Source organism: Eurosta solidaginis, chromosome 2, assembly GCF_040869045.1.
Source record: "Eurosta solidaginis isolate ZX-2024a chromosome 2, ASM4086904v1, whole genome shotgun sequence".
Classification (NCBI taxonomy): domain Eukaryota; kingdom Metazoa; phylum Arthropoda; class Insecta; order Diptera; family Tephritidae; genus Eurosta; species Eurosta solidaginis.
In genome coordinates, this window is record NC_090320.1 from 276,015,735 (window position 1) to 276,043,419 (window position 27,685).

The window sequence follows — 27,685 nt, forward strand, 5'->3', positions numbered from 1 at the left end:
TTTTAGTTAAAATAATAAAATTTTTTATTATATTTAACATTTTTATAAATTTCAAAATAACATACATATATGTTGTGTGTATGTTATTGCAATAATAACTATGTGTGCAAACATACAAAATCGGTGTTATTTACATTTAATTTTCATATGAAATCACTTTAAGTCATGAATTTTTTACATAAATAAAAAAATATTCTATAGCTAAAGTAAAAGGTAATAGTTACAAAAAAACGTAATACAAGTTTTCAAGTAAAATATAATATCATTAGGTAAATAGTTGCGAAAAGTTAAAAAAAGGAGGTTTACATCTGCAAAAATTTTGATGGACTTTTAGAAAAAACAATTTTATGAAAATGAACTACTAACAAAAAGATAAAATACTAATAGCTGCAATTTCAATAAAGTGCATAAGGGCTGTGTGGAATATCACATCGAAAACACCCTTCACAGAAATCTTTTGAATATCGCCCTGTTTCAGAGTTTATTTCAAAAAGGGCGCTAGCTTAGAATTTAGTTGATGAACGCCTAATCATGTAATTTTTTTCATAAACGCTCCAGCCGATGTCGAAGTATATTGAACTTAACTTCAGAAAGCGCGTTTTGAGAGATGAAGCGTTCTTCAAATTCTGGGATGTGGAGTTTAGAATATTAGTATCACTAAGTGATACTCACATCACTAAGCGGTTATTAAATAAAGGCACAACAACAATAAAGCAAGCTGTTACACTTGGTACGTAAACAAATCAATCATCATTTACACACATATGTACATACGAGGCAACGAAGAGATACTCGCAAACACATGTAATCATCAGCCGAAGTAGTACTCACATATACACACGCATATCGCTATGCGAGAGGCTATAAACTACAAATACACATGCATACAGCTGGTAACCAAGTAGTAGATTCTAGAAGGAGAAACGTCTAGACATTTGGAGAAATATGCGGACAAGGCAACAGAGAGTATAAAAGCAGCACAAGCTGAGTAGTCAGTAAGCAGTTTGATTTAAACACGCAATTAGTTGTGAAGTAAGAGTTATTGTGAAGTACTCTCAAAGTAGTCTAATAAAGACCATTTTGCATTATTGAATATTGGAGTTATTTAATCAACTGTTTAGCGATTCAAACGTTTGCAGAAGGTTGCAAATAGGTGGAATTTCACTAAATTCGTTACAATTGGTGTCAGAAGAGGAATTGTTGAATAAATTCCAGAGTTGCAGAGTACAACAAGGACATGGTAAAGTGGAGTAAATTGAAGATCCAGCAACTGAGGAAAGAGTTGGAGAGCTGTGGATTGAATACAAACGGCAATAAACTCGAACTTCAGGCACGACTACGTGAGGCAATGGAATTAGAACGTGGAAGAGTATTGGAGGAGAAAAATGAAACACCGCAGACAATGGTGAACACAGACGTGAACATGATATTAGCTTCAATATCTGCACAAACGTCGACAGTAACATCCAAGATGGAAACTCAACTGGAAGAACAGAAGACATATATGGAATCCAAGATGGAATCACAGGAGGCGCGTATTTCGGAAATGACGCCGCAAGTGTCATCTCAACTGGAAGACCAAAAGACATATATGGTATCTCAATTGGAAGCGCAAGAGGCACGTATATCTGAAATGTCGGCAGAAATATTACAACAGGAAACTGGAAACGCAGGATGCAAAAATGGCTCAATTTCAGGCAGAAGTAGATCAATTAAAATGTCGTATGGAGCAGTTACAACTAATCGCCCAGCTGTTTCAGCAAGCAATCCGAAGGTAAAAACACCATCTTTTGACGGCTCTGTTCCTTTCCAGGTCTTTAAGCTTCAATTTGAGAAGACATCAGCAGTGAACAACTGGAATACTGAAGATAAAGTTGCTGTACTGTTCGTGGCATTGAAAGGGCCTGCAGCTGAAACCTTACAGACAATTCCAGAGTACGAACGGAACAGTTATGAAACATTGATGGCCGCTGTCGAGAGACGTTACGGAAGCGAGCATAGGAAACAGATCTACCAAATAGATTTGCAAAACCGCTACCAAAAATCTAACGAGACTTTGCAGGAGAAGTACTTTCAAAGTAGTGTAATAAAGACCATTTTTCATTATTGAATATTGCAGTAATTTATTCAACAGTTTAGCGATTCGAACGTTAGCAGAAGGTTTGGAATAAGCGAAATTCTCTAAAATCGTTACAATATGATATTCCACTCAGCAGTCGATATGATATACGTATACATATAAATAAGGGAATACAATTATATAAACTTATTGAAATTTAAAACTAATAACATTGGCACACGGCGGAAAACCACTAACAAAGATTTCCTTCCTTTTAAGAAACACGACAAGTGTCATCATTCATTTTATTGCCGCCATTTGTAAAGCTAATTTCGCCCATTTTTGATAAAGCACCACCTTGTAGAACTTTATTGACAGCAGCGCGAGCAAGATAACCAGTTGTTTCGGTATAAACGAGAGCGTAGAAGGAAGTCATGTCATTGTCATTCTTACGCTCGATATTGTTATCCTGAAATAAAAGCAAAAGGCGAAAAAATAATGCGAATTTTAACTTTAGAAAACGGCTTAAATATTAAGTATAGAAAACATACCTTGCAGTACATAGAAAATGCCTCAATGAGTATATCATCTATATCAAGTGCTTGTTTGAAATGTAATTCAGGATTGCTGCGGAGAATATTTAGCAAGTGTTAAGTTTATTTTACCAAACGAAAACTGAAAAAAGGTAAGCAAATTATACATTTTTGTAAGAACATCTCACCGATTCAATATCGTAGCGATAATGCACAATAGTTCTACAGTAATTTGTCGCCGTTCGGGACAGTCAATGCACATAAGTGTCTCTTCAACCAACAGAGAGAATGTAATTTCACCACGACTCATATTTGTTAGTGTTGGTACGGTGGGTAGGAGATGTCCTTGTGTTGTTATACCTTGCGTGCGTTGTAAAATTTCCCAAATTTTATTATAAAAATGTTTAGGTACACGACAGAGGCAACCCTCCAGCTGGCGTCGTTGCAGTGTGGTGAGTCTGAAAGGATAATTTATATTAATTTTTCTCTTGAGCAAAGTAATGAGTGCTGATTATTTTTATTTATGGTCAACCTACTAACAAAAGAATGACTGCGCTACATTATTACTTAATTTTTTATTTTTTAAACAAAAATATATAGGTATGGTTAAAATTTTGGACTTAGTAAGCTAATATCTGTGGCTGACTTTTTTGCTTATAAATCAATATATTCAAAACAATTGGTTTAGTTTTATACCCATTTCTTTAGCCATTGGGTGACTTAAAACATTTTCAGAGGTTAGAGCGATCTCCTGCTTAGCCGACGACAAACCGTGCGCTATGAAATATCTGTTGAGGAAAAAAAACTACAGTTTTGACTGCTGAGTGGAATATCAAGCTATCTCGAATTCCGTTTGAAATCGCTTTATCTCAACAAACTTAAATTAAAAAACTCTGATAGGGCGTTCTTCAATCAAATATTGAATAGAGCGTTTTTGAAGAATATTCTGAAATTCATCAAACAAAATTAGAAGTAAGGCGTTTTCGATCTCATGTGCGTAACGTGATGATATTCTACTCAGGCTTCGATGTTATGTTCTGTAAGGGCTGATTCTTTTTAAAATTCTAATACACAAGTTTTAATTTTCAATAAAAAATGTCTTCCATTTTCGAAACGTGTGTTAGGTTTTAATATTTTAAATCGTTATAGCTAAGTTAAGATTTATGTAACCGTTCTTGCTTGTAAATTTTTATACTCAGCTGAGCAGAGCTCACAGATAAAGCGATGAAACTTGGTAGGTGGGTTGGCCTTATGACGCAGAATAGAAAATTAGTAAAATTTTGGACAATGGGCGTGGCACCGCCCACTTTTAAAAGAAGGTAATTTAAAAGTTTTGCACGCTGTAATTTGGCAGTCGTTGAAGATATCATGATGAAATTTGGCAGGAACGTTACTCCTATTACTATATGTGTGCTAAATAAAAATTTGCTAAATTGGATGAAGAACACGCCTAATTAAAAACAAAAATATGTTTTAAAAGCCCAATTTTAACAAAAAGTTTAATATCTTACGGTATATAAGTAAATTATGTCAACATTCATCTCCAGTGATGACATGGTGCAACAAAATACAAAAATAAAAGAAAATTTCAAAATGGGCGTTCATTTAATTTGTCCAGAATACTTTTAATGCCATAAGTCGAACAAAAATTTACCTTGTGCAATTTGGTTTATATTTATCCCAGTGAAATTTGGTTTCTATGACGATAACTGTTTTCTGTGACAATGGGCGAAATCGGTTGAAGCCACGCCCAGTTTTATACACAGTCGACCGTCTGTCCTTCCACTCGGCCGTTAACACGATAAATTGAGCAAAAATCGATATATCTTTACTAAACTTAGTTCAAGTACTTATCTCAACTCAATTTATCTTGGTAATAAAAGTGGGCGAAATTTTTCGATATCGATAATTTCGAAAAATGAAAAAATGCCACAATTCTATACCAAATACGGATTGATTTTTTGACGCAAAATATAACTTTAGAAAAAACTTTGTAAAATGGGTGTGACACCTACCATATTAAGTAGAAGAAAATGGAGAGTTCTGCAGGGTGAAATCAAAAGCCCTTGGAATCATGGCAGGAATACTGTTCGTGGTATTACATATATAAATAAATTAGCGGTACTCTGCAGATGATGTTCTGGGTCACCCTGGTCCACATTTTGGTCGATATCTCGAAAGCGTCTTCACATACACAAGTTAGGGCTACTCGCTTTTAAAATACTCATTACCACCTTTCATTTGATATCCATATCATACAAACACATTCTAGAGTCACCCTTGGCCCACCTTTATGGCGATATCCCTAAATGACGTCCATCTATAGAACTATGGCCCACTTCCTCTTAAAATACTCTTTAATACCTTCCATTTGATACCCACGTCATACAAACACTGGAATGTGTTACCCTAGGTTCATTTTCCTACATGGTTTTTTCCCTTATTTTTTCTCCAAAACTCTCAGCTGAGTATGTAATATTCGGTTACACCCGAACTTAGCCTTCCTTACTTGTTCTTGTTGCCATTATATTTTAAAGATCGTGCGCGCACTTACTTTTCCTCAGCTGCCCATTCGCTCACAGTGAAAACTTTTTGCAAAAGTATGCGCACTTGATACGGTGAAAGGTTTTCCAAATCTATCGATTCCTGTCCAGACATTTGCAAATATAAACGCATTGCCTCCAATACCCAGCCAATGCGTATCTAATAAAAGATTATTTAAGAAATAGTAAAAAAAAATATTAAACTAATATTTTATCCGACTGACCTTCAACACACCCCTAAACATGGAAGGATTTGTGCCAATCAAACGTCCACAATATAAAACTACCTCCTGCTGCAACACTGCCTGTATTACATTGTAAGGCTGCACAGTTGTATACATAACATTTTTAATTTCAGCCGGTGTCATTGGTTTATCGAAATTTGTTTCTTTTTGTCCAATAACGCCCACAGTTAATTCCTTGCCATTCACTAATACTGTTGTTATGAAAGGACTAATCGAATCGACTATATGATGTAATAGTGAGGAACAATAACGCACCGCACGCCAATAACGTAACGAGCCAGCACGATGATAGAGTTGTGTGAGTGCTTTATTTACACTCAAGCCATTCACCTCGTAATTGGGACCTTCACGCTCCAGTAAGATTCCCCACAGTTGACATAGAGAATAAACCGATTCGGTGCGACGCATTGTTTCGATGATTTCATGTGTTGGTTTGTGTTTGAAGTGCTACAAAGAATATGAAAAATGAGTTAAGTCAGTTTACAGTAATAACAAGTAAGGAAGGTTAAGTTCGGGTGTAACCGAACATTACATACTCAGTTGAGAGCTATGGTGACAACATAAGGGAAAATAACCATGTAGGAAAATGAACCGAGGGTAACCCTGGAATGTGTTTGTATGACATGTGTATCAACTGAAAGGCATTAAAGAGTATTTTATGAAGGAGTGGGCCATAGTTCTATAGGTGGACGCCATTTAGGGATATAGCCATAAAGGTGGATCAGGGTTGACTCTAGAATGCGTTTGTACGATATGGGTATCAAATGAAAGGTGTTAATAAGTATTTTAAAACGGAGTAATCCTTAGTTTCATAGGTGGACGCCGTTTCGAGATATCGCCACAAAGGTGGACCAGGGGTGACCCTAGAATTTGTTTTTACAATATGGGTATCAAAAGAAAGGTGTTAATGAGTATTTTAGAAGGGAGTGGGCCTTAGTTCTATAGGTGGACGCCGTTTCGAAATATCGCCATAAAGGTGGACCAGGGGTGACTCTAGAATGTGTTTGTACGATATGGGTATCAAATTAAAGGTATTAATGAGAGTTTTAAAAGGGAGTGGTAGTAGTTGTATATGTGAAGGCGTTTTCTAGATATCGACCAAAATGTGGACCAGAGTGTGACCCAGAACATCATCTGTTGGATACCGCTAATTATTTATATATATAATACCTGCCAAGATTTTAAGGGTTTTTTATTTCGCCCTGCAGAACTTTTTCATTTTCTTCTACTTAATATGGTAGGTGTCACAACCATTTTATAAAGTTTTTTCTAAAGTTATATTTCGCGTCAATAAACCAATCCAATTACCTCACCATGTTTCATCCCTTTTTTCGTATTTGGTATAGAATTATGGCATTTTTTTAATTTTTCGTAATTTTCGATATCGAAAAAGTGGGCGTGATCATTGTCGGATTTCGTTCATTTTTCATACCAAGATAAAATGAGTTCAGATAAGTACGTGAACTAAGTTAATTAAAGATATGTCGATTTTTGCTCAAGCTATCGTGTTAACGGCCATGCGGAAGGACAGACGAACGACTGTGTATAAAAACTGGGCGTGGCATCAACCGATTTCGCCCGTTTTCACAGAAAACAGTTAACATCATAAAGCTATGCCCCTACCAAATTTCAAAAGGATTGGTTAATTTTTGTTCGACTTATGGCGTTAAAAGTATCCTAGACAAATTAAATGAAAAAGGGCGGAGACACGCCCATTTTGAAATTTTCTTTTATTTTTGTATTTTGTTGCACCATATCATTACTGGAGTTGAATGTTGACATAATTTACTTATATACTGTAAAGTTATTAAATTTTTTGTTAAAATTTTACTTTAAAAAAATTTTTTTTTAAAAGTGGGCGTGGTCCTTCTGTGATTTTGCTAATTTTTATTAGGGGTACATATAGTAATAGGAGTAACGTCCCTGCCAAATTTCATCATGATATCTTCAACGACTGACAAATTACAGCTTGCAAAAGTTTTAAATTACCTTCTTTTAAAAGTGGGCGGTGCCACGCCCATTGTCCAAAATTTTACTAATTTTCTATTCTGCGTCACAAATTGAACTCATCTACCAAGTTTCGTCGCTTTATCTGTCTTTGGTAATGAATTATCGCATTTTTTCGGTTTTTCGAAATTTTCGATATCGAAAAAGTGGGCGTGGTTATAGTCCGATGTCGTTTAACTAGAGATCTGAGATGAGTGCTCAGGAACCTACATACCAAATTTCATCAAGATACCTCAAACTTTACTCAAGTTATCGTTATAACGGACGGACGGACGGACGGACGGACATGGCTCAATCAAATTTTTTTTCGATCCTGATTATTTTGATATATGGAAGTCTATATCTATCTCGATTCCTTTATATATGTACAACGAACCGTTATCCAATCAAACTTAATATACTCTGTGAGCTCTGCTCAACTGAGTATAAAAATAAGAATAGGATATTTAAGTTTTGGGTGCAAAGTAAACGTTAAGCACCCTCAAGATAAATATATTTTGGGAAACTCATTTCTCGAAAGTGTTTAAGATACATATTTCGCACGATAGCCGGATAACACGTAATTTTTGTGAAAACGGCTCTAATCAAGAATTTTGCTCAAAATCGCTCTATCTCAGAATTCTTTTGAAAAATGATCTATCTCGTCTGAACATATATTGAATAACACATATAAGATATGAGGTAGCGCGTTCTTCAAACAAATTTAAGGAGTTTTCTAATTTTTTTGTGGAGATTGTTCTATAAGCTAGTTTTTCGAACTAAGCTTCCCAAATAAGTATATTGGCATTCGAAGTTTGAAATTGGACACTTACTTCCTCATACGAGTATATATTATTAAATTATTGTGCAGTTGTGGTCTGCTTTCATTTCTTATAGGAACTGCATAAGCTTCCATCTTCAAAAAAATTTAAAGCGACAAACTCCGTAGCAACCAAAAAAAAGTTGGCGGATCTGGAGATGCGGTACATGTATTCCTAGACATTTTGATACGCTTAATCCGAACCCGCCATCAGCATAAGCCTAGTTTGTACCGGTTCAACCATAACCTCAAAAAAAACTTAACCCCATTGAATTTTTTTCCGGTTTTGAAGTGAGCGCTGAGCCAGAGTTAACTATGATAATTCGAATGGTATATTCGATTCATGTTCAAGTGTCACATTACCATATCCGCCAACTTTTTGGTGTAATATAATTTATTGCTCTAAATTTTTTCGAAGATCGGTCTTTTGAACCGTTCAAATACTTGTTATATTAGCTTGAAAAGAAAAAAATCTATAGAATTCAAATAAGAAAGCAAGTCAGACCACACCTACATTTTTGCTTTTCAAATTTTTAAATACAATAAATTAATAAGTTTGGAAAGGTTCAATTTCGAACCTCAAAAGATAATATCTATGTTGTTGTTGTAGAGCTAAGGACACTCCCCGAAGGTTTTGGGGAGTGTTACCGATGTTGATGGTCCTTCGCCGGATGCAGATCCGGTACGTTCCGGTACTAAGCCCGAGAACAATTTGTTATGACCACATGTTACCTTCTATGCCATACCGCCCTCCCACCCCCTAGATCCATGAGGAGTTCGGGGTCACCAGAGCCTCGGATGTTAATGTAACAGTATTCGCCACGGATAGGTGGGGTTGACAATTGGGTTTGGAGAAGCTATATATTGCGCTGGCAACCTGAAAGGGTTGCGCTACACAACACCTTAAATCTATTTGGTATTTTAGTCGCCTCTTACGAGAGGCATACCTACCTCGGGTATATTCTAACCCCCTAACCCGCTGGAGTAGATAATATAAGAGATAATATCTATGTTCTGGAGGCTTCGAAAAACTGGGAAATTAATGTTTTGTTCATGGATCAACCTCCATATCAAAATTGGTTTGGTACAATATCAATAAAAAAAGTAATTTTGTCGCATATTCGAATTCATTTATATTATTTATGTCAGCATATACCCAGTATATGTGACCCGGCCTATGAAAAGGTGGCTTATGACTCAAAAAAGAAATTGCGAGAAACAGCTGTTAAAGATAAACAATGTGTTTGTTCAGTTTCTTAGTAGTTTTTCTTTTGCATTATGAACAATCATGCGCAAAAGGCAACCAAAAAAGGCAAAAGAGCATAAATGAGATAAGTTCGTGTGTGTATATAAAGACCGATGTTTTTTTCAATGCAAAGCACAAACCAGTTTCTGACCGAAAAAAAATCGTGCGAGCGCTCAGATTTAAAAGCAATGCTGAACGAGTAGGACGTGTGTGTGAGGTTTTTCAAACATATTTCTGTGAAAACGAAGAGAATGATGATGATGTTGGTATCAATTACGAGGACGAACTACAAGCATTGTTTCAAGCTGAAGGTCAAATGGAAGTGGATGAAAATATAATCTCCAGAACACTTCTAAGCAAGTTATGACTTTCTAGTTTTCACCACGTGAAAGAGCGTCTCAAAAACTATCGAAACCAGAAAAAAGTGGAAACATTTTTCTTGAGTCATAAACCACCTTTTCATAGGCCGGGTCACATATATGCAAATTCACATATTTCGAAAACTTACTTCCAAAGTAATTTTCTGCTCAACGTAAGATTGCGCTTTAGGAACATCCGTTAACGACTGATAACCAATGTATTCATGATTGATTTGCATAAAAGCTTTCTCATTATCAGGCAAATTTGATTGATTCAAAAAATCAAGATGCTCTGCAAGAGTTAAAATGTTAATATTAACAAAAAAAAAAAACAAAAACGTAAAAGTATATCTTCTTACCAAAACACGAACTGCTTATTAAATTCTGTAAACGCCCAATGCGCACCTTCATGCCATCACAGTAGCCTTTCTTTAACATAGCCAGCAAATCGAGCATTTCCTTAAATTGTGGATCGCGCATATGCTCTTCACGTATAAGCAAACACACTGTGGGACGACCTGAAAGACGCCAATATTTACCAACAAATTGCAATTCCGTTTTAATATCATCAATTAAGAGCGCCATATCACGATATAAATAAAAATCAGATACTTCAAATATGAGTGGATAGCAAAGTACAGTCATGCCACATATGCGATAAACTTTACTAGTGCCCAATGAGCCGACAGGACGACCGGGTCGACCCGAAAGACCAAGTTTATTATCTACACCCAAGTGTTGGTAAACTTTTATTAATTCGGTGGAAGACCATATTTGCACTGGTTCGACCTGAAGAGATTTTTTAGAAAGATTGAAAATTGATGTTTCAAATCAAATACAACAATAAAATAGTTGCACTTACCTCATGCGGTGTTTGAGTTTGTATACCATAAGTGGCCATCATTGCTTGTAAGCGTTGCGATTCGGCGATCAACACAATTTGAACTACCAAATCCGTTGCAGTACCCTGTTAGATTGTTGTTTAAGAGCGAAAAGAACATATTTAATTATTAGAATGCAGGTTTACACTATAAACAAATAATATGTAAAAAAAATTAAATTGAAAAGAAAAAAAGATATGCAAAATTAGTTTTAAATGCTTTATAGTAATGTTTGTTTTTTTTTTTTAGAACACAACTACATTCATAAATGCCATTCAAACTTAAACTGAAGCTATTTAGTTTCGGTGATGGCTCAATTATATGGTTGGCTCATCTCATCAGCTGATTTTATTTTTTTCATTTCACTGGTATAGGATTGTTAAAAGGAGATGGAAAACGCAAAATGTAACAAACACATTGACCAGCGACGTAAATCTGTAGAGAATAACCAACGACGCACAGCAAGAGAAATTGTCAAACTGGTGGTAGGTAATTCACCACATTACCTACTTGAAGATTAGCAAAAAGACGCGGTGTTTTCGTTGAAATTTCACAAAAAGAGTTATTTGAAACGTTTAGAAATAGTTAAATTGTGTTTATAAATTATACCAAAATAATATTTTTCTAACGTTAGAATGGACGAATTTCATGCCACATTTCCCAATGGTGAATTAACTACCCGCGATTTGACGCTTTACTGTTTCCCACTATTCGTTCTGTTGGCGGTTCTCTTTAGTTACACGTTCTCTGCATTGACAATTATTTACTACCGTGGTGAATTTTTTATTAAAAAAATGGTTTCACAGCACTAAGTTATTTTATTAGTATTTTATAATTTAGCGCATTATTTCCCCACAGCATAAAGTTTTATGTTTTCTCTCCATTCCTACACCAACACGCAGATTTTGACAATCTGAACAAAGGTATGTTGTAGCTGTAGAGATGAGCCAATCATATAGTTGAACCATGGTTTCGGTACTCCTACAGTGTTGGCTAAAATGTTAAAATATTTTCTTAGTTGTTTTTTTTTTTCGTTGAGACAAAGTACATATTTCATTCTTATTTTCAACATAGATTTTACAAAGTTTTACAAGATTTTACTTTACAGGTATTATGTACGAAAATAAGATTGAAATTATGCAAGGGTGAATGGCATTTAACACTGAAACTAACGTAAAAAATTAGATAAGTCACTTAAAGATTATAAAAAAGACATTTCAAGTAAAAAACGGAAGTTACGTGCTTCAATTGGCATGCTTAATCAAATAATAAAACAATTGGTTATTCATAAAATATGGAGCTACTAATTACTTTTTACATCCTTCATTTTTTTAATAAATAACAAACAAATTTTTCGTTAAAACAAATGAATATAAATACATTTAAAAATGCCGAAATTGGGGCTAAAACTAATTACATATTCTAGAAAAAATGTGGAAAAAATACAGTATGAACTGCAATCACCAGAGCTGCTCACCCTTCTACACTTATAAATATAAACAAGTAAGGACGGGACTGTCTTCGGCTGTGCCGAAGACTCCATACCTTTCATGAATGGGGCTGAACAATAATCTTATCCCGTTCGTAATCTCCAAATAATCGGATGTATAAGATAAGAAATATATTGTGAACTGATGTACATACCTAAACGATTTTTAAGATAAATATAAAATAAAAAAATGGCAAAAAACCCCCTTATCTGAACGATCGGTTGTATGGTTATATATATGGTTATATATGGTTATATATAGCTCCGATCGAAATGATTTTTTTCATGAAATCTGCTATGATATATTAGAATAAATATCACCAAGTTTAACGTTTTTATATTTGAAATTAAGGGAGAAATTGCCAAAAATCTTTCTATCTGAACGATCGGTTGTATGGGATATATACTATATATAGCTCCGATCAAAGTGATTTTTTCAGGATATCTTCCATGATATATTAGAATATATATCACCGAGTTTCACATTTATACTTTCTAAATTGCGGCAGGAATGACCCAAATCGTCTTATCTGAACGATCGGTTGTATGGGAGATATATGTATGTTATAGTGGTCCGATCCTACCGGATCCGACAAATGTCTAATATAAAAAAAAATACATCCTTGTGCCAAATTTCATTGAGATATCTCAAAATTTGAGGGACTAGTTTGCGTTCAAACAGACAGACGGACGGACAGACGGACATGGCTATATCAACTCAGTTCGTCGCCCTGATCAATTCGGTATACTTAATGGTGAGTCTATCTTCTATATTTCTCAACGTTACAAACATCGGACCAAAGTTAATATACCATTTCATGTTTATGAAAGGAATAAAAAAATTTCATAGCACTCCCATATGCCCTCACATATACATAAATTCGATTAATATGAATGCAAAGACAAAGCACTTCCGTATGAAGCCCAGGCACTTCGGCATGGCGGAACGATACAAGGTGGCAGCATGGGGCAGCTGATTATAAACTTTTTTTATTTGATTTGACACATCAACTTCCGGCGCAGTACGACATTTGACATTTGTCCATCGAATTTACAAAAACAAAGTGTATGGAATTTTAGCTATGTTTGTAGGTATGTCACCATGCTGCCACCTTGTATCGTTCCACCATGCACTTCGGTATGCTATTCAAATTTACAGTACCAAATTGACAAAAAAAAAATTTCAAAAATATTTTAGCACTGAGAAAAATTTTAATTCAAAATTCATTCATTAAGGGGACCATGAATATTCTTTAAACATTTAAAATACATTTTTTTTTTTTTTTCATTTAAAAAAGTTTCAGTGTACATATAATTTTGTATATGTATTGTGATTTGCACTTCAATATAGAAATTTTTGAGCAGCCCTGGCAATCACAAAAAGATTACGAATACAGTCCTCAGTAAAGTCAAATCAGATCTGGGCAATAAGGATTATATGTATATAGAGTTTAACAAGCCAACCTAATAAAAACGTACTGTGGCAGTTTTCTGTCAAAAATGTCTCGTGCACATATAAATTGTATGAGAGCAACCGAAATTGAATTTACTGCGTAAAAAGCTAACTCGATTTCCAATTTTTGTTCCGCGTGACATTTTGGTTTGACGTTTGCATACATGTTTTACATTGTCGCAACCATGATACAAAAAATGGAGGTAGTTCCATTAAGTGTGACGTTAGCCACTTGACTTTTGCGGGGACAATGACAAGTTCAACAAACATATCAGATTGAAAAATGTTACGAATTTACGAAAAAAGGAAAAAAGATGAACCGAATGCATTAGAAATATTTTAATACGAAATATCAGTCTAGAAAAGATGGTTTTTAATAAGTTTTTCGACCTCCCGAAAATTGCTTTGGTGGAAGAAACATGGATCGATGTATACAAATCAAGCCTTCATAAGTGTCCGTACGTTTGCTAAAACATGCTAACAAAACATACACGTTTGTCAATTGATTGGCCAAAGGAGGTCCTTATGAACCGACACCGCAATTTCTAAAGAATTTAGCATGCTTAAACGCAATTTTAATGAAATTGAATGGTGATAAATTGACGACAAGTCCACATTATTTATTTATTGTATAATTCAAGCGTAGCGCTTGAGGAGGCAATTGTTAAATCATATTTTAGGGAGAACATTGCCCTGTAGCTCTGCAGGTTAGCCACTAGTTATCAGAGTTCCTTTGCCCGTTGTACCAGCTGTCACCTTGGGGCAAGCCCCGCCTATAAACATTATGTGCCCTTTTAGCATTTACATGGATGTGGCGTCCTACAAACGTAACAAATTAACCACCTACCACTCACTGCAGAGTTTGGAGGTATACTTTTTCTCAACATGCCTTGATAAATATCCACTGTAGAGGCATGATAATAGGGCCATGCTAGGACAACAGGATTTTTCGTGTATTTATTTCTGTCTAGAAGTCAAGCTGACATAAAGATATGAGTCATTAACCAATGTATGAATCATTATCCACTATTTTTCAATAAAATTGCATGTTTTACTGTATTCTAAATCGATATGTATGCACATAAATCATGCTAAAGCATATTATTATTGTCTCAGATGACCAATGCATTTTCATCCTGAAGGAAATTTTCATCCCGAAAAACCACAATTTCGCCTTAAACGATAACGGTATGGTAACGCTTCTAATAAAACAACAAACTTCAAAAATTACCAAATACTTCAAAAAATTTTGATTGGAACTACCTTCTTTTTAAACGGTTTTATTTAGGTTGACTTGACAGGCTGGCTGGCACGAGTTTTGTAATTGAAATTTAAGTAACTTCACGATAAGCTACAAGCTTGAAACTTGGAATATAGTTCAGAACCCGATGACAATGCAATAATAAGAAAAAAATTGCCGCTAGGTGGCGCAAGCATCGAGATATTCACAAAAATCGGATTTTGTGGTCCGATTCGGCTCATATTTGGAATACATAATAAATAAGAGAATAGAAAGCGGCCTATGAAAAAATCGCCGCTAGGTGGCGCAAGGATCGAGATATGCACAAAAATCGTATTTGTGGTCTGATTTCGTCCATATTTGAAACCATAATACATACAATAGAAAGCGACTTATGAAAAAAATCGCCGCCAGGTGGCGCAAGGATCGAGATATTCAAAAAAGTCGTATTTGTGGTGCGATTTGGTCCATATATGGAACACATAATACATACATGAAAAGAAAGCGACCTATGATGTCCGATTTGGCTCATATTTGGAAAAAATATTACATACAGTCCGGCAGAAATGACATCAAAATATCTTGGAGTTGGAGGAGGGACAAGTATACGTGGCGTAGAGTCGAGTAAAGTCTTTGGAAGGATTATGTATTGAGGAATTAGATTGTAACAAATTGTCAGGAAAGTCCTTGCAGTAATGAGTCACTAAATGAACTAAATAGATTGAGAAATAATAGGCAATTAAATAAAAACTAAAAACTTGAAAATAAAAAAATTAAAAAAAAAATGTTAAGTTAAACGGTTTTATTGAAAACAATACTTACATGAAGTAATAATAATACTAAAAGCTAGAAAATAATTAGGTAGGTCCTAGGTACTAGTCATCACACTCATCAATCTAGGGCTTTGATGAGACAATTAAATAAAAGCGTTGGACGCGTAAATTTCTATTGATAGTCATATAAAAGACCAACTGAACCCTAATCACATTTTTAGAAATTTGACACGTCCAACGCTTTTATTTAATTGTCTGATCAACGCCCTAGATTGATGAGGAGTGTGATGACTAGTATCTAGGACCTACCTAATTATTTTCTAGCTTTTAGTATTATTATTACTTCATATAAGTATTGTTTTCAATAAAACCGCTTAACTTAAAAATTTTTTTTAAATTATTTTATTTATACCATGGTCGCAACGCATGCTTATTTCGGTTCGGGCAAAAAAGCCGTTTAAGTGCGTGCGTTGAAAAACCACAGTGCATTTTTATTAGGTTGGCATGTAATGTATCTACGATTACGATTGCTGAAGTCGTAAATTGCAGTAATTGCGATTCAAATTACAGTTATGAGATGTCTACAATGAACATGTCACGCTCCCATTCGTTATTTGGCTTCGATCTATATACCGATCTACGCCATACTCCATAAAAATTTGATATCGAGCCATATCATATCAACTAAAGCTTTTAGTATTGTGAGTCCTATGGCAGTTTTCCCCCTTTGTAGACCTTTTGAACGCGTTCGTCGGATACGTTTCTGTGCTTCAGCAGAGATTATCGATGAGTTTTTGAAGTTTCGACAGTAGAAATTGCAAAGTATGCTTTTACAATATATAGTGCTCTTTCGAACTTCCATTGTATTTATTGAATACTCATCACTAACAGTCGAATATTCTGTTGATTTTCATCTGGACATCATATATAACAATCTAGTAGAAAAATGGGTTTCCTAAAGTTAAATATTCTACGTAGGCAGCATCTATAACAGGAGGCCGCATTCCATAGCCTAATTGTGCTTTCATTGCGTATGCGAATGTGCAATATAGAAGCGGGAAGCCATGGTCCAGAATAATGTAGAAAAACCAGGCAGAGTGAATTTTCTATCCATCCAGATTATGAAATAACATAGGAAAATATAGATAGGCCCCATGGCACACATTTACAGAATTTTGAGCAACGCACTGAATAATCTAGCTAGGTCATCTAAAGAATAAAAGAAACATTGCCCGTAAAAAAGCAAACATACTTTGAGCATCCTGGAGCTTGTCTAAGTACTAAACAGTATTTTCTGCCAAAGGGCACAACTTCATAGACACGACCCAGGTTATGCATAGCCCCCCAGAGGGTTAGGGGGTCAGAATATACCCGCGGTAGGTATGGCTGTCGCAGGAGGTGGCTAAAATACCAGATTCAAGGGGCTGTGTAGCGCAACCCTTCAGGTTGCGAGCGCAATATATAGCTTCTCCAAACCTAATTGTCAACCTCACCTATCCGCGGCGAATCCTGGGTCCGAATCGCCACATACGTGATCGTATAACTCGTCACGTAAAAACTTGTTTTTTGGATTATGACATACGTGATCGTACGATCCGTCACGTAAAATGTCACTTTTTGGGATTACTACATACGTGAACGTACTTTGTGGATCGTAAATCGGTATCGCGACAACCGTGAACGAGAGACAATTGCACTCGATCGTTCGTATTGTTATTCGATTACAAACCGGCAACCGAAAGCGAGTACAAATATATAAATATACAAAAATTTAATACAAATATAAGAGAAAATGTAAGTTATTTCTCAAAATATGTGTTTATATTATTGTTGGACTATATTTTATTATTTAAGGACGAATTTTAACAAGCTAAACCCAAACCAAAAGGAGTGCATGGCGCAATTTATGGCGGAACACCCGAACTTGGCGAAAAACAAATTTCCCAATTCCGCACAAGGTAGAGCAACGTCCAACAGACTGTGGGAGGAGCTTTCCAAGCGTTTAAATGCTGACGGGCCACCAGTAAAAGACGCCAAAATGTGGAGGAAGGTATATATATATATATATAAAGTGCAACCAAGATACTTACAAATGTTTGCTCGTAGGTTTTCGCAGATCAAAAATATCAGGCGAAGAAGAAGCTTTCCCACAACAAATTGTCCAAAAGACAAACTGGAGGAGGTCCTTATAATGAAATTCCCATCAGTGCAACTGAGGAATTGATTATAGAGGCAGCCGGACTTGAGGTCGCAGTGGACGGGAATAGTACCGTTCGCACTTTTGGCAATTCACCCGCTCATAGAAGCAGCACCGAAAATAGTGATAATGAGAGCAACAGTGATAGTGGAACAAGCAGCGCATCAGCCAGCGCTTTACCTGGTCCATCTAGGTCGGTTACTACCCTTACACCGCGCGTAACCTCTCGGTGCAATACTCCACGGCGAGTAAGTAAGAGTGCCGAAAAATTGTCCCTGCTCCAACAAAATTTGAGTAGAGTGTCTGATTTTCAGCGCGATTTGGGGGAGAAGATTGACCGATTGGTGCAGGTGCAGGAGAGGTTGTTGCAAGTGCATGAAAGGATGCTGACCATTAAGGAGGAGAAGCATAAACTGCATCAAGAATCACATGCACTTGATTTACAAATCAAAAATTTAGAATTAGAGTCTCTAGCAATAAGTGTAAATAGAAAAAGAAGAAATTAAAATTTTATGTTAGCTTTAACAAGTTTGTATCTGAATTTTTTTAATTTTTTGATTTTAAGCAATTAAACGAATAGTCATTTCATTTATTTTATTTCTAATTTTAACATACATACTTAGCACTTAGTAAAAACAAAGTTTGTACCTGAATTTTTTTAATTTTTGTGATTTTAGCAATTAAGCGAATAGTGATTTCATTTATCTCTAATTTTAACATACATACTTAGCACTTAGTAGAAACAATTAAATGAATTCATTTGCTTTTACAAATCGTTTTTTCTTAATTTTTACGTGGAATTAATTAGAGAGTGTTTTATTTGGTCTCTTATTGTTTGACCAATTGTGGTAAGATGGTTGGCTTCGCCTGGGTCAACATCGCTGATTTGGTCTGATTCATATCTTCGTACGTTGTAATCAATTTTGAACTGTATGCAGATATTATGTAAAGCTGCACACACATTGGCAAATCGTGCCACTTTTGTAGGATGGTATCTACCCCTATTGCCATACCCTAATATTCTCCAACGTCCTTTAAAAATACCAATGGTACGTTCGATGATACATCTTGCTTTTGAGTGTACATCATTAAATGCGGATTCACTGGAGCCATCGGCGGGGTTTCGGTAAGGCGTTATGCACCACGGCTCTAGTGGATAGCCAGAATCACCTGTTGAAATGACCAAAACCAAAAAGCAAACACTGTCGTACCTAAAAGCCACGCATTGCTCCGCCTATTAATTTCAAACCTCTCTTGCAATACTCGTCGTTGATCTGAATGCCTCCAAACGAAGGAATCATGAGCCGCACCACCGTACTGACAGTTGATTGCCAAAATTTTATAGGTGTGATCGCACATCTGCCAAAATATTTATATAGTTAGTACAAAGAATAAAGAAAATGAGCAACAACTCACTATCATTGCGTTGATACTATGGTATCCTTTCCTATTAAAGTACATATGCTCATCCACAGATGGTCTTTGCCAGCCGATGTGTGTGCCATCAATGCAACCGATGACTGTAAAAGTAGATATTCAATTAAAAAACTTATTTAATAAATGTAATTGAACGTTTGCCTACCTCCAGGTATTTTGTATTTATCCATAAACCATTGCTTGCATTCCGAAGTTTCGTTTAAATGAAATTGTATATTTTGTGGACACAACTTGTTCTCCATTTCGAGAATAACGTGGGATGTTATCTTTGACACAGTGCTCTGGCACATTCCAACCAAATAATCACTGCCGACACAATGCTGATACCCGCCACTTCCTAGAAGAGAAAATGTGGCAGCTAGTTGTAGAACTGGAGGCACCGCTTTTGCATCCGACTGCTTCAAATTTAAGGCATGAAGTACAAACTGGAAAGCCTCTTTAGATAATCTAAATCGTTTCAAGAATCTGCAGAGCACACATTTTTGTATACTTGTAAAACTTTATTTGCCACATACTTACGCAGTTTGTGGTAAAGCTAAAGGATCACTTTTATCTCTAAGTAGCCTCCGTGCTACTGTTTCATCTTCCTCACTATCGCTTGAACTTATATAGAAAAGTAAGTGCACATCCATTTTGAAATTTCGTTTGTTTATTAAATTTTTTAAATATTTTGACATTTCCACATCTATTGTGACATAAAAATAAAATCCACAGTGATGTGGACCTTAAAATATATTGTGAACTAAGAATGAATTACGATACGATAGCTTTCGTATGTGGTAATGCCAATCGACCCATACGTCTGACGTATCACGTAATTGTCTTTCGTATAGTTTTCGATCCGTGATCGTATGTGGCGATTCGGGCCCTGTTTCACTAACAGACGAGGCTCTGGCAACCTCAAACTCCTCATGGTACTTGGGGGTGGTGAGGGAGGGATGGCCTGAAGGTTTAATGTGGCCGAGATGGTCGGGCTAGCACCTTAATGGTGCTGTGTTACCGGAGCGTACCGGATCTCTATCCGGTAAAGGACCATCACGATAACACTCCCCAAAGCCTTCGGGGAGCAACCTTATCGCTACAACAACAATAACAGGTTATGTATAGGGTTTCATAGATTATTTTCCAACTAGGTTACTATATGTATGTTCTATTTATTATTGCAGAATCTTTGACTGGATTCTGTTTTGTTGGTACTTAAGATTTTTTGAAATGTTGCTTTGTCGGTGTGTGAAATTTGGCCTTTCTGGATTGTGGTGTTGTCAGAATTTGGAAAGCCGTCATGTGCTCTCCCGTTTCATAGCCAAATGTGACAAATTAATCAAATAAATAGTTGGTGCATAAAAACTTAAATTAACTAACTAATCAGACTAAATACATACAGTGGTGGCCTTAGCATTAGAAACGAATTGGCAGAGTAAATTCCAGATAATTTTAAAACAAAACATGTGTTGTGACATTGGACCTCATGCATAAAAGGTGAGTAATATGAGTATATTTTTACCTGAACAATCGAGCCTAAATAAAAGCTGCCTTTGAATGCATGATCTCAATTAATTTCATGTCTAATACTCGCTCTCTCTTTGTCTGATTTAGGAGCTGGAAATACTCCCATTCTTAAACAGCTGTTTTAGTAAACGCCCACATAAGCAGTTTTTCATATAGATGCGTTTAACTCAATCTTGTGCATTATGAGTAGATTGCACGTATTTTTATGGGGAAAGGTAGATTGAACGACACTGGCACTATCTGACATGAAAAAGTACCCAACTTGCAAACTTTTGTTGCAAGCAATGTATAAGAAGAAGAATTTGACATTTGATTTGGATAAGGGTGCTGGCACACTTTGCAAGTGAATTTTTTTCCTCACTCGTTGGATTTGATTTGGATAAGGGTGCTGGCACACTTTGCATGTGAATTTTGTTTCCTCACTCGTTTGTAACTTTTCTAACATTTTTCGAAATTAAAAACTAAAATATAACAAATGAATACGACACAAAATATGTTAGCCAGTATTTTTTTTGTATAGGGAGAATGTTTATAACAGCGTTTCGCGAAATTTTGTATGTGAATGAGCAAGGCGAAATAAACTTCAATTGCCAAGTCTGAAGTTCCTTCATATTTATAAACGCAACATCTTGGTTGATTGTGGTGGATACACTGGAATGCTTGTGCTTGTGTTAAACGCATTTATATGAAAAATGTCATTGTGCCGCTGCCTTAACGCGAATAACTTGCAGTAAAAGCATGAACTTTGCACATTTCTAATTATATGTCCACCACTGTATAGGTGTATGTATTTATGTGCGTTTTTATGCAAAAAATATTACCTCCTTAGCATCCAGTATTAATGGGACGCGCAATCTCTAGTTACAATTGAATTAATTTGTAATAATATAAGTAGGATTGTTATACGGAATTTAAATTTTAGTGTTTTTGTTTTTATTTAAAAAATGTGCATTTCAAGCATGAATGTTTGTTGGTATGTTTGTACTTAGAATGAATCGTTAGTTTTATTGCACAATTAAATCGCTAACTAATTTCTGTGTTCATATGCATTTGATGTTTTGTCTGTAAGTAAATGTTTGTATGTATGCATTCAGCCAATTTTTATTTAATTTTTGCTTAATGCATAAATTTTGTTAACTAACGAAATTGAAACAACAACAAATTTTGCAACAAAATATATGCAAACAAAAAGAAAAAAGGAAGCAAGGACCGAAAGCCCATTTGGTTTCTTCTTCGTCTTTTGTTACTTACAGTGCCCGGTTTGGCCTATGTAGGGAATAAAAAGTAAACAAAAAAAATTTCGTTTGGTATATAGAAAAAGTATAAACAAGTTAGGTCAATAATACTAAAATTCGCTAGGGTAATGTCGGGTAAACAATTTTAAAATTGTCTTAATTTAAAGTAAATATTTTTCTACAAAACTTTGATTTAGTGGCTTCAAATTGATTTATAATATTTCGATATTTTTGGACGCATATTAGCAGTAGACTCCTGTTATAGACTTTTACTTGAATAACTTAACCTGCCCAATGAGTATGTTTCCTTATGGCATCTCCGTTATTTACTAATGACATTTTTAGGTGAATCGATTTAATAGTCGAAGTTTTGACGTTGAACGATGAATTTTAAATTGGTTCAGGATTCGTATGTTCTAGTTAATAAATTCATCATAAAATTAAAATAAATATTCTAAGGAATTATGCAGTTAAGTACTTATCGGGTATTTGTAAACTGATTGCTTCCTATTTCCACTACTAATATTTTTCGAAAATTCGCAAAGAAACAACACAGTTAACGGATGTCAATTCGATTTGGGAGCAAAATGGCTGCAATTGTTAAAAAATGTGTCTGTCGATCAAACCTCTTTTGATTGAATCATGAATAGCTACTACGTATTTATACTGAGAAAAAAAGAAAAAACTAATTTTATTTTAAGAAGTACGACTTACAGTATGTTTGTCATCGATTGACTTTCCCTGTCACAACAATATGTACGAACGTGTGTTATGTAACCAATTTACATGTTAATTCGAATATTGCATGGGGGATTGTAAGGTATACTACCAAAAAATAAAGCATATAAATATAGAACAGCCAATTGTATTATATGAAAAATATATATATATATATTATAAATTAATATTAAATAACTTCGAATTATTATATTGTTCAATTTTATTCAAATTTTAACAAACAGTGAAAGTGGGTCCTGGCTTTAAATTAACAAGAATTATAGTTTAAAACAGTATTGTCAGTTAAGTTTCTTCGTTATAAAGCAAAGCCTAGCAAATATGTACCATATAATGTAAGCAAAGCCTCAACGCGAACCAGTATTCATAAACCTACCTGAAAAGCTGAATAACGTCCAGCACGTCGCGGACGATTATAGCTAGGCAAATAGCGACGAATGGGATCTAATTCATTAATATGCAATAAACCAGCTGTAAGTAATTGTGCTATAATAAACATCGATTGACCCCAAAGATAAAGCGTTTGTGAGGGTGAACGTATATACGACCCCTCACCCCCATCATCTGGCGCATAGTACATGGTAACAACGGGATCACCATTGGCGTCAGTGTACAAGCAATGACGTAATTCATTTTGGTATTCCTCAACTTGTTCGGGATTGCTCTTGAAAACACCATCAATTATCATTTGTATATAGAATAAAGGCCATTCACATTCGTGTCCTTCAAAATCTTTCAGTTCGCCTATGTGGTAATAACTGTAAGGAAACGGAACAATAGTGTTTTAAATAAAGCAGCTCAACTTTTTAATTTTAATTAAAGCTTACCGTCTATTCTTTTCTTCCAATTTACTTAAAAAGCCATCACGTATAAAACGTTTAAAACCACGCTTGCCACGTAAACGCGTGATAACATTATGTTTTGTTTGCTCCACCAAACGTTCTTCATGCGAGGCAAAGGCGGGAAAGGATAGCGTTAGCAACAGCGAAGAATCAACGCCCTGTGTGAAGTAAAGTAGAAAATTATAAAAATAAATCTTATTAAGATTATACTTAATATAATAAGTGTATGATCTAAAAATTTTGGAAAAGTGAGCAGTGCCGTTTAGGAAGTGCTTTTACTAAATTCTTAAATAAGCAATATTTACATACTTTCGAGCTTGATTCTCTTGGCAGCATAGTTTCAAAAATACTGCGATTACGATTGTGCGCATCAATATCAACATAAACAACACTCCAGGAGGCGCCCTTCTCTCCAAACAAATTACAACCGTTAATGGCTTCTAGAGCAGATTTGGCCATGCCTGCAAAATTTTCATAAATTTCAAAATTACGGCTAAAATTTACAGTAACTATAGACATATAAATTACCAATTGACGATGCATGTATTTCAGGTGTACCATTATTATATTTGGAACCTCGTTCCCACATGCCAAAATCTGGTATACGATAGGCGCGTTCCACATAATAAACCAAATTTTGAACAAAAGCTACTTCATCCTAAAAAGAAACGTGATATCAATATTATATCATAAATGTATAGATTGTTTTAACTGCTTGGAAGATTGCCCTATCTCAAAAAAAATACAAAGGATGCGTTATTATTTGCAAACTGAGCTGTCGTATGTACTGGAATGGTTCTTTTCGAACTGGCAGCCACAATCGGACGATCTTCCAATAAAGCCTCGGTTTTCCCCTAGACTCACATGCGTATAAATAATTTGCAACCCCGATGTTATCATTTGTACTAAGAAAATTATATACAAGGATACCAAATCGATTTGTAAATGATTGTAAGCATCGTCAGAGTATATTTCCTCGCCAGTATGTAAATGAAATTTGCCATGTAAAGCATATTGATTCGATTGTCGTTGCTTGAAAATTTCAACACGATGTGCCTGTTTTATCCAACACTGTAGAATGCCACGCATACATTTTACCGCAGATTGACCTAATTCATAGGATTTGCCGCGATCATCATCAATGCGTCGATAGGCCTGATATAAACTCCAAATAGCTGCTGCACAATAAACGCTATCACGTACAGAACCAACCTCGTGATCGGTGCTCATTACGGGAAATAGGCCTGTTATGGGGCTTTGGAAGCGAAGCAGTTGTCTTTTGACTATAAAATATAAAGAGAGAAAATTTTTGTTTAACATTTTAATGAGAAAGGAGCGTGAGGTTACCTGCATCGCTGCTAGAGTTATAATTTTTAGGTCAACCCTAAAGTTCCTTCCCAGCCATGAAAAGCATGATGACTAGAGTCCCCTTTGTTAGCACAATAGGTGTGATTTGCCTAAAATTTGGTACGTGACTAGCTCATAACTTTGGGTAGGATAGGATTTCCGGATAAATGGAAAAAAATATGTTAACGATGCGGTTGCCTTGAAATTAGGTTGCATAGACTAATAGTTTCCACGAAGTGAAATAGGTACAGCTCCAATCGAAAAATCTTACGTTATTGTACGAAACGAAATGGACGAGGTAAGGACGAAAATTTGGATAAGGAAGGGAATGAGGATGAGAATGACAATAGGGTTGAGGATGACTTAATAAATCTATGCAGAAACGATTGAGGTACATGATTGCTCTAAGCCTGCAGATCTTATACAAGGAAATACGATATTTATTCTTGTTGTGATTTGCGATAATTCTGCATTCTGCCATATAACAATGATATTGCTTGAAAAGATATAGCCTTTTTAGAACTCGAGCAAATAAGAAATTGGAAGCTTCTGAATTCTTCAAACTAAATTGAAAGTATACATATATTTGATCAGGATTCCCACCCAGGCTTTTATATACTTTTATCAGCACTTAATTCACAACAAGAGCTCTACAGCTAGCCTTTTTGAAGAAATTCACCTCTTTTGTGGTGAAAGTTGAGTATGTGGTAATGTTTGTAATAATCAGCAATAATGACTACCCGTAACATAGTCTAAATTATTTCGACGGCTATCAATGGATGCATACCGATGGAGCGGGACCAAATGTGGTTGATAATACAAAGAGCAACATTCGCTAAATGGTTTTGCTTTTTCAACTTCCGGTTTCATCTACACTGAACGATGAGGCTTTAAACTGTTAGTCAAAATAATTTAAATATAACACAAAATTTCACTAAAAGCGGCAATTAATCATTATTATTGACCAATCATTGCGAAACTTAATCACGAATTGACAATTCTCAAATTATTTATAAATTTGGTCTATCTGCATACATTTTAATAAGCTTTTTCCGTCTAACTCTGTAGGGGTATGAAAATTACCCCCTACTAAAGCACTCATAAACAGCCTTCATTTGATATCCATATCCGATAAACACATTCTAGGGGTACCCGGGTCCACGTTTTGACCTATATCTCGAGAGCCTGTGCGTCGATCGCAACCAAACCTATGTAATAACCACCGTGTGAGGTGTATGCAACTTATGTGAAAGTTTGAAGAAAATCGACCGACGCATCTTTTCAAACACCGGCGACTAACTATATATAGACTAGGTAAACTCGAATGTATTTCTTATGTTGTTGTTGTTGTAGCAGTGCTTCGCCCCATCCAAGAGGTGTGACCGATCACAAATTGTCATCAATAACCTCTAACGGGAGTTCAAGGAAACTTGCTGTTTCAACAGGGGTGGACCATAATGAGATGGGTGTTAGAGGCGTTGGTTCCACATTACAATGGAAGAGATTTTTGGTGTCATGTGGGGACACATTGCAAGCAGGGCATATATTTTGTATGTCGGGGTTGATTCTGGACAGTATCCAGATCGAAGTTGAGCTAGAGTGACTCGCGTTTCCCTAGGGAGTGTGCGTTCCTCTTCTGCAAGTTTAGGGTGTTGTTCTTTGAGTACAGGATTCACCGGGCACTTCGTGACATAGAGGTCCGACGCCTGTTTGTGGAGTTCACTGAGGACCTGCTTGTATTTTTTGGCTTCATGGCGTTCCCTTTTCACAGGTCATTGACTTAACGCTTAAATACTGACGCCTTCCGTGGAAATACACGAATACAATAATGTAAACAAATGCGAACAATCAACATGCAATTATCATCAGTTTTCTTTCTCAATTTCGACCAAATAAACAACGACATTGCAACATGTTAAGACGCGATTGGCATGCAATTTTACAGTATGTATGTAAAAATAACTTATTGACAGCTCACAGCAATAATCAACGTTCCTCTATAAGAATTATATAACATATGCAAATGGCAATTCGTGGCAAATTGAAACAAATATTTTTCGATTCTCTTAATTTACTTACCAACGCCATAATAAATATCCAATTGTTTTACTGTGCCCTCATAGTTTGAAGTTTTCAGGAATTGATCTAAATTAATATCCTCAAGACTGGCTTGTCTTCCGCTAAAAGAAGGCGCTCCCGATGCCGCTGAACTGCCTGTCATAGGCATCGCTACATGGAGCCTGATAAAAGGAATGCTACAAAAACTGTTGATTTGTGTGTAATTTATAAAGAAAACTCACGTTTTTGGTTGATCATGCATTTTAATTGCGTGATATATAGTTTTTTATTTTTTTATTGCAATTAAATTTTATTGAGCTAATAAACGAAAAACTGCTATAAATTGGCACAAATACCCTTGGTTTCATTGATAAAAGTCATATCGTATCGTTGCGCCATGAGTCATATTTGCACAAATTTCTCAACCAGCTGATTGGCAGAAATTAACGGGATGCCAGTTAATTGGAAAAGGACCTAATAATTTTATACTCAACTGCGTACAGTTCACTGTGAAGTACCACACCAGTGACAAGTTCCTACGAGACGAATCCAACACTTTGAATGGAGTAACACTGCTGCAAAAATAGAAATACCCAACCTGAGTTAGTGACACATGCAACGGAGAACTGAGTAATAGTCTAGTTGGGGGGTCGACTGCTAATACACGTCCAAAATATCGAGGTGTCAAACGACTCGTC

General features: G+C 35.6%; 1 protein-coding gene and 1 long non-coding RNA gene across 7 annotated transcripts; one reads left to right on the forward strand and one right to left on the reverse strand.

The window, feature by feature from the left end:
- On the reverse strand, window positions 1-27,385 carry LOC137241006 (probable phosphorylase b kinase regulatory subunit beta). Of its 6 annotated transcripts, XM_067768130.1 has the most exons (16): window positions 27,230-27,385; window positions 27,009-27,169; window positions 24,447-24,865; window positions 24,111-24,240; window positions 23,892-24,043; window positions 23,568-23,740; window positions 23,117-23,498; window positions 22,022-22,036; window positions 10,654-10,758; window positions 10,151-10,580; window positions 9,941-10,083; window positions 5,360-5,827; window positions 5,147-5,295; window positions 2,781-3,050; window positions 2,611-2,686; window positions 1-2,528 (listed from the first exon to the last, which is right to left on the reverse strand). In XM_067768130.1, the coding sequence occupies exons 1-16, from the start codon at window positions 27,247-27,249 to the stop codon at window positions 2,334-2,336; spliced, it is 3,288 nt and encodes a 1,095-aa protein (XP_067624231.1). In that variant the 5' UTR covers window positions 27,250-27,385; the 3' UTR covers window positions 1-2,333. The 6 variants fall into 6 exon arrangements, 5 of the variants coding, with proteins under 5 accessions (XP_067624231.1, XP_067624232.1, XP_067624233.1 ...); XM_067768131.1 differs by lacking the exon at window positions 22,022-22,036; XM_067768132.1 differs by lacking the exons at window positions 27,009-27,169; window positions 27,230-27,385 and adding an exon at window positions 24,930-26,910.
- Window positions 17,150-17,946, forward strand: LOC137241007 (uncharacterized). Its single transcript, XR_010949881.1, has 3 exons — window positions 17,150-17,421; window positions 17,482-17,677; window positions 17,734-17,946. It is a non-coding gene; the product is annotated as an uncharacterized lncRNA (long non-coding RNA).
- Window positions 27,386-27,685: the final 300 nt, after the last annotated feature.